This window comes from Centrocercus urophasianus, unplaced genomic scaffold (assembly GCF_019232065.1).
Source record: "Centrocercus urophasianus isolate 14NV4802_14NV808 unplaced genomic scaffold, USGS_Curo_1.0 seq_9, whole genome shotgun sequence".
Lineage (NCBI taxonomy): Eukaryota > Metazoa > Chordata > Aves > Galliformes > Phasianidae > Centrocercus > Centrocercus urophasianus.
Genome location: NW_024885532.1, coordinates 30,239,908 through 30,247,901, shown reverse-complemented (window position 1 = coordinate 30,247,901; position 7,994 = coordinate 30,239,908). Strand labels below are relative to the sequence as shown.

The 7,994-nt window shown below is 42.4% G+C and overlaps 1 protein-coding gene across 1 annotated transcript; it reads left to right on the top strand.

Moving 5' to 3' along the window:
• Positions 1-321: 321 nt before the first annotated feature.
• On the top strand, positions 322-7,265 carry LOC122171458 (proteasome maturation protein). The gene is made up of 6 exons (XM_042839061.1): positions 322-409; positions 2,205-2,299; positions 2,629-2,689; positions 4,156-4,257; positions 5,899-5,992; positions 7,115-7,265. Exons 1-6 carry the CDS (start codon positions 407-409, stop codon positions 7,180-7,182), a joined length of 423 nt encoding a protein of 140 aa, XP_042694995.1. The 5' UTR covers positions 322-406; the 3' UTR covers positions 7,183-7,265.
• The last annotated feature ends 729 nt before the right edge of the window (positions 7,266-7,994 follow it).

Below are 7,994 nucleotides of genomic sequence, written 5' to 3'. Positions count from 1 at the left end.
ATGATTCTATGAACTTCCCACACTGCGCAGCTGCCAGCAGGTGCGAGGGAACGCCTGCACAACGAGGGTGACTCAGCAAGCCACAGCCCCCAGGAAACGCAGACCTTGCCCAACGCAGGCACAGGGTTCTGCATGGCCGCACAGAAACAGCCCCGCGGCCTGGGAGCGAGCCAGCGTCCACACAGAGCGCGCGGGCAGCCACCAACAGCGGCCATCAACGGCCGCCCGCTGAGCGCGGCCACCGCCCCTCCCGCTCGGCTCCACCCCCTCCCTCGAGGCCACGCCCCCTCGAGGCCACGTCCGTCCTGTGAGGCCACGCCCCGCGAGGCCACGCCCCCCTCTGCTGGGGTCCGAGCACCGGAAGTGACGAGCAGGAAGCGGAAGTGGCTGCGAGCGTGGAGTGAGGATGGTGAGTGCGGGCTGGCGGTGAGCCGGCGTTTTGCTGCCGCCGTTCTTTTCGTGAAGGCGGCGGGGGGCGGTCGGTCTGCCTGCTGCCCTAGCCGTCGCCTCTGCCCTTTGGCAGAATGGTGGGCGTTGGGCGGGCGGAGGGGCCGTGCTGAGTCACGGGGATCCGGCGCGGCCCAACTCCGAGCCCCGCTATGCGGGCAGCGGCGCCGGTAGGCACGGAGCGCTGAGAACGAGGGAGCTTCGTGCAGAGAATACGGCGGTGGGCTTGCGGGGTCCCTGACTCTCCCCTGCGTGGGGTGGGCAGTGCTCTGGCATAAGCGGGGCCCCGGGTTACTTCACGGCAGCGCTGCGTAGCTTCCTCCTTGCGTTTTAATTGCTTGTGCTCTGATCTTTCCTCTCGTCTCATCTTAGAGGCGATTTCTCTCTTCTGTGTGTTTTCTTCGCAGCAGTCTCACGAAGGTCTGATTGTTGTTGAGTGTGATGATTGGTAGATGATGTATATAGGATTACAGAGTAGTTTGGGTTGGAAGGGATCTCAAAGCTCACTCGGTTCCACCTCTGTACCGTGGGTAGGAACCAGCAGCTCAGGCTGCCCAGGGCCCAATCCAGCCTGGCCTTGAGTGTTTCCAGGGATGGGGTGCCTACAGCTTCTCTGGGCAACCTGTGCCAGTGCCTCGCTGGCCTTTGAGTAAAGGATTTTCTATTAGCATCGAACCTAAAGCTGCCTTTTTCTAGTTTAAACCCAGTGTCCTATCACTATAAAATCCTGTAAAAAGTTGCTATCCCTCTTGTTTGTATGTTTCCTCTGAGTACTGTAAGGTTGCATTGGGGTGTCCCCAGTGCTTTCTCTTCTCTAAGCTGAACAAGCCTTCCTTAGCCTTTTTTCATAGCAGAGGTGCCCCAGCCCTCTGAGCACCTTTGTGGCCTTCCTCTAAACACAGTTCAGTAGTTTTGCGTCCCTCCTGTACTGTTGGCCTTCCAGGCTCCAAACACACTGCTGCCTGATGTTGAATTTTTTACCCTCAGCCCTTATGCATGCACATAATAGCAGCTATTTTAGGTTTTTCTCATCAGTACCAGCTTACTGACTGTTACCGTGGCAACATGTTGATACAGGAGGTCTTAGTTGTGAGCACATGTTTTCTGTTTAATCCTATGTTGCTTCTGGAGGGAACTCCTGTATTGAGCAGCTCATCACTGTCACCTTCCAGAGACATCAGTGTGTTGGTGAGGCACTCTGTATGAATAATGCTGAGATCACTTCAGTAAAATCAGACGGGTTAGCTTTAAGTCAGTTGTCAGGTTATGGTGGCTTCATATAATATATCTGTGAGGTGTGATATTCTAGTTTCTGCTACAAGTTAGTGTTTCTCCTTTGCTCTTTCCATGAGCTAAGATATTAGAATGCTAGAGTACACCTCTTCATGGGGAGCCTAAAACCATGGGCATGATCAATCTAATCTTAACTGATTCTTAAGGGATTAACTGTGTCTGTACTGAAGCCAAGCATGATCTTTCTTCCTTTCCATCCTTGCAGTGCAGGGTGGAAACTAACAGGAGTTAATTGTTTCTGTTTCTGCCACATCCCCAAAACGTTTTGTTACTACCTTTAGCCATGAAACTCTGAAATAATTGATTTAATCCTTTTTTTTTTTTTTAATTAAAGAGACTCTGAAGTGTAGGACTTGTACAAAAATCGTTTGAGGAGCGTTGGAGCAATTTTTCATTTACTTTATCTAACAGCACATATGAAAGAGGCCTACTTCTGCTATAATAGTCCTTACTTTGTGTTCCAGGAGTCCAGAGGAGCTTCTTCTCTGTTGAAAGACAGTATCCCAATTACTGATTTTTCACTTCCTGGATCATTTGAAGCTCATGGTCTGCGCAGAGGGTATGCTTTGCGTTTTTTCGTGTTAAATTGTGCCATAGCTAATGTCAAACTTCTAATGTAGGAGGAAAATCTGTTTTTAAATGCTTGCTTTTTAAAGAAGGTTCTTGGCAGGTGAATCTGTAAGCCTAATAATAAGCTATAGCCTGATGCCTGTGAGTTTAGTCACATTCTTTTAAATTTTCTGTTAAACATCCCTTCAAGAAGTAGATAATATTTGATGTTCCTTTTTAGGAAAATGCTGAGCAAGTATTGGTCTTTATGAAATAAATGCTAGTTGGAATATACATGTATTAATTTTTTGAAACTAATTTTTTTCCTTGCATTTCTAGGTTTTCTTGTGTGAAAAATGAGTTGGTGCCCAGCCACCCACTGGAGTTGTCAGAAAAAAATGTAAGTATAATGTCAAATGTCACCTTTTTCACTCTTACTGTGGACTTTAATTTAGTGCTGTGGTTCATTGGGTTGCTCTGTGCTCCAGCCAGGAAGGTGGAGGAGGGTTTTGCCTTTAGCAAGGTAAAAGTGTGTAACAGCAATAATGTTTTATTTGTGCACTGCTGGCAACTTTATTTAACAATTAATCTTCTACTCGTGACTCTTAGTATGTAAGCGGGCCTCCAGTTCAGGGTTTACCTACTGAGGTGTAGCCAGCTGAAGGCTCTGAGTGCAACCTCTGCAGTTAGGTTGGCAGCGCACCTGTCACCTCTGGAAGGCTAATCTTCCTATTTTGTCTTTAGATTTGCCATTTGTCTTCATTGTTAGATTTTTTTTTTGTGACCCATAGATATTTTATTCTACGTTACGTTATCCCATCTAGAAATTGTATGCAGACAGTTTGTTCTAACTGTAGTCTTGTCCAGCTTAGTCATCACTTGTGGGCTGTTTCACAGTGGCCTGTGGATCATAGGTTCAATGTTCTGTTATGAGCACTGAGTACAGGTTTTAAAATAAGACGTTGGTACTCTTTGGTTTGCTTTACAGTCGCGTGTTATGTTGACACTGCAGGCATGTTGTTAGGACTGGGAAAGTCAGAATTGGAGCCAGGTGACTCAAGCTTCAGGGCTATTGAGAACTGTCTGTTGTATAATTCAGTAGTCACAAGCCAGCACTTTTTTGTTTTTTTTTTTTTAAAAAAAAAACAACCCACCTCTATTATGTAGATGATTTTCTTTGTGTTACTGATCAGTTTTAGAACAGCTTGTAAAATTATGAGCTTTTTGATATTTTTTTAGAGTGATACATCGTATATATGATAAAGAGAAAAAATATATTCCAAGTGTTTTCAAGTAGTCTGTAATAGAATAAATAAGAGTAAAATTCACAATGTCTGCTTTCTGTTCTTACATTAAACCAGACTTAGTTTCCCTTTTCTGTGCTTGTAATATTGTGGCAAAGTAGTGCACAACTGCACCACTTGGTGGAGTTACACATCCTCAGTGTCAAAAAAAAATAAGAAAAAAATTACTTTGCTTGATTCATAATAAAATCCTGCAAAATTCAATTTCAGTTCTATAAAACAGATGTTACTGCATCACTCTCTTCCATGTACATTTGATGTGCATATGATGGTATCACATGATGCCCTGTCCCTGGAGGTGTTCAAGGCCAGGTTGGATGGGGCCCTGGGCAGCCTGGTTTAGCATTAAATGTGGGGGTTGGTGGCCCTGCATGTGGCAGAGGGGTTGGAGATCCATGATCCTTGAGGTCCCTTCCAACCCGGGCCATTCTGTGATTACTGGATTTTTTTATACCTGCATTAATTAGCAATTTCATTGAAGCAGGACATTGCAGATCTCTTCCACGCTCGTATTTGAAAGTCGCTTTTCCTAAAAACTAAAAGCATTTTTTGTTTGTGGCAGTTCCAGTTAAATCAAGATAAAACAAACTTTGCCATGCTGAGAAATATTCAAGGACTCCACGCGCCCTTAAAGCTGCAGATGGAACTCAGAGCAGTGAAACAGGTAGGCATGCCTTATCGAACTGCCACTGCTTAAACCACATGAGGGCATCTTTGGGAATGGAAGGTTTCAGAAAGATGTCTTTCTGTCTTGCTGTACAACCATTTGGTTTCCAAAAGTAGTTTTCACCGAACTGTTAAAAAGAATTATTGCAGTCAGTAATTTTCAGAGCAGTCAGTGTGCTAAAGGCCTTCAGCTGCTGCTGTTTTATTTGCTACTTGTTGAAGTGGTAAGCATTCTTAAGCTTTCTGTGGACGAGCTTTCTATTTTTCCCCTTAATTCAAAAATTAATACTTTGCTGTGTGTAGCATATGACATTCATAAGGAGTATCTGCAGCTGTAGGGAGAAGAAAGCTTGGGGCTCTGAAGCAGGTATTGATGCAGGAGTAGATACAGAGGCAATGCAAAACCTGGAGCAGGAAATCTGATATGTGCTTAGTATTTCTTTACAGCTGTTCTTGTAAGATTAGGGAAGGTCTACAGGAAATTCAAAGGTTTTAACTTTTAATTGGGAAGCTGAGGCTGCCTCCTTTTCCCTTTTATCCCCTGGATGGAGAGTAATTAGAACGTGGCTGACTTTGTCCCTTAGGAAACACAGTTTGGTGGTCCAAGTAAATTATTTTTTTTACTTGTTGAAGATAATCAAGCTACTAAGAGTTGTTTTTTCATGTAAGTGGGTGCAATTTGTGTGACCTGGTGTAGGGAACCTGCTTTGGCAGGGGGTTGGACTCAATGATCTCTGGAGGTCCCTTCCAACCCCTACAGTTCTGTGATTCTGTGAATTTTATACTCCCAGTGGATTTTGTACTACTGAACCACACTGAGTTCCATTAAACTTGGAAGAAATTTCTTGTCCTGAAGATGAAAGGCAAGAGACAGGATATATTTAATATAGGATATATATAGTTGAGATATATCCTTTATCTCAACTGTACTCTCTTGTGAGGAAAAATCTTTTTCCTAACTGATATGCAGAAAATGAGACAGTTGAGGGCTAAGGTCCTACTACTGTATCTCCACAAACATTTGAGGGTGAGAAACATGGTGATTTAAAAGACTCTTTGCTCCTTGCTTTTGTGTGTCTTCTTAGATATAGAAGCTCCTTTGTGGTTTAATTACACCTTTCTAAAGTGTTTAAGGGAATAGTTTGTATTGGGACATCTGACAGTTGTGCCAGCAGTTAGACTGTAGACCCTCCACAACTTCATGGGAGCAGAACAGGAAGAAAAAAAAGCACAACTTTTTAAAACCAATAGCTGCACTGCAGTGAAATGTAGAAACCAGGTGAAAGGCTGCTCTTCTCAAAACTGTGATGAGGAGTGATGAGGGTGATGATGATGGTAGATTTTGATATTGATGTGTGCTGGTAGTTTTCTTACTTTATCATCGTTTTCAAAGGAACAGGTGACTGCTTGTCACTTTTCTCAGTCACAGAATAGCTCAGATTGGAAAAGACCTTAAAGATCATCAAATCCAACTGCAACTTAACCATGCTGCCCTAACAGCCACCCATAAATTACATCCCCAAGCACCACATCCAGGGGGTGTTTAAATACATTCAGGGATGGTGACTCACACTTCAGAAATGCAAAGATCTCCATTTCAGTCTTGCAAAAACCTTTAACTCTTGTTGTCCTTTTACAGGCCCAGCGTCTCCCATTTCTTCACAGCTCAAATATGGCACTGGATACTCTGAGAGGAAATGATGAATGCATCGGTTTTGAGGATATTCTTAATGGTATATACATAGTTTTGAATATTTTAGAAACACTGAAAGGTGAAATTTAGGAACTGTGTAGCTCTTTGCCACTAGGGAATAAGACTTTTAAAAGCTGTCATGGTTTTATGACTGGAAAAAAAAAATTGGAAAAAATTGGAAAATACTGGAAATAAAAAATTGAGTTCCAAAAGGCAAAGAAGCACCTGAGAAAGATGAATAGGTGTGGTTCAGTTGCTAGTTGCATGGAATGTAATCTGCAGTGCTAAGGAAGTCTGTATTTGTTTTTGGGCTGGGTTTCTGGAGGAGGTGAAGATGATGCTTTTATACTGGATGTCTGATCCCCAGAGATTTTTGAGCTAATTTCACAGATTTTGAAAGGCAGAGATTACAAAGACATAAGTTTTTTTTTATAAGTTCTATAATTAGAAAGAAGGATTAGAGGACAAAATCATTAATATGCCTTATTTATGAGAGGAAAAAGCAGTCCAATACAGCTGCAGTGGACCTTTCTTCCAAGGTGCATTTGCAGCCTTGTTTTTTTTTTTGACATGGACTTTTGTATGGAAGTGAAGTTCATACTGTCAGTGATTGGTGGCTTGTGTTTCCCACGTGTTCCTGGATAGTCTTTCAATACAGCAGTCAATATGAACCATACTTAGGGCAAGGGAGGAATCTCAGAAGATCGTTAAGGGCATAGGAGTTTTGTGAAACAAGGCAGTAGGTTGGAGAAAAGAACACGAGCATGTTCCAGCAAGCAGAAGGGCTGAATGATCAACTCCTCTTGTTCTAAAGAAAAGTTGCATTGGAAAGGTGTATGGGACCTGTGGAAGAAGCTGTGGTCAGACTTGCATTTTATTAGATACAGATCTCATTTAGCCATTATAGGATGTTGTGCTTTTGTAGAACTACTTGGTTTTACTTGAGCAGTTCCCTTCTGCCCCCTTACAAAACACTCACATCACTGTTCCACTGTAGGTGTACTGGTTATCTGATCATTGCTTTGGACAGAGGTGCACTGTGCAGTACTGTCAAGAATCAATTGAGCAATTTTTGCACTAAGCATTACAATGAAAAAATTAAGTAAAAGCCTTTGTAGCTTGGTAAAAGCCTAATGCTTTTGACTCTTCTTTTTTTCTTCAGATCCTTCACAAAGTGAAGTTATGGGAGAGCCCCACATGATGATGGAATACAAACTTGGTTTATTGTAACAAAATGTACTCCAGAATGTTTTGTGTGTGTCTTTATACTGCAGATCTAAATATGTGTTCACTAAATTGACTCTCAGCGTCATGCAGATGTCATTTGCCTTCCTTGGTGAAAAGGCATATTAAATGTTTAAAGTCCATACATTGTTCTGTGCTTGTTGTCAATTATATAAATGTCCTGTAACTAGACAGCTTAAATAATGTCTTCTCATACACTGCTCAGGATAAGTCTCTTAGTTATGGAAATGCTATACATGTGTACAAGAAATCCAAGTACCCATGCATTTTAAAAGTGATTATTGTAGGTAAATGCATTTAATGGATGTTCTTGCAGAACTTTTTAAGGAGGAAACAAAGATGTTTTCCATCGAGTAATGCTTTGTTCATGAAAACTTCCATACACTTTTTTAAGCATTGAATAAAAGTTTGCTATAAATGCTGTTGTGTTCCAAAATACAATTAATTGTGAATCGTGGATCTCTTGTCCACAACACAGCGTTGTTACTTTTTCTTGCCATTCCTTTAAAGATCTTTAATTTCTGCACTGCCAGTGGAATCCTGCTGCATGCATTTCCTCCCTCCTGTTAAGGCAGCTGGAGTGGTTTGGCATTGCAGGCAACCAAGAGAATAACCAGACAGACTTTTCCAGTCTTTATTGTATTGCTTGTGGTGGACAGACACCATATGTCTGTGACCACCCCCTCTGTGTGTTTACTAATGGAACAAAAGGGGTTGTGGTTCAAAATGGATAATCTCTTGTCATCTGCAGGGAGTGTGAAACAATACTTCTGAGGCAGGAATTATTTTATCCAGCA

Bases quoted from the DNA above. Each gene is read 5' to 3' on its own strand.
- LOC122171458 (XM_042839061.1), top strand. The intron at 2,300-2,628 runs GTATGCTTTGCG...TTGCATTTCTAG, and splicing joins GCTCATGGTCTGCGCAGAGG to GTTTTCTTGTGTGAAAAATG. The intron at 4,258-5,898 runs GTAGGCATGCCT...GTCCTTTTACAG, and splicing joins AACTCAGAGCAGTGAAACAG to GCCCAGCGTCTCCCATTTCT.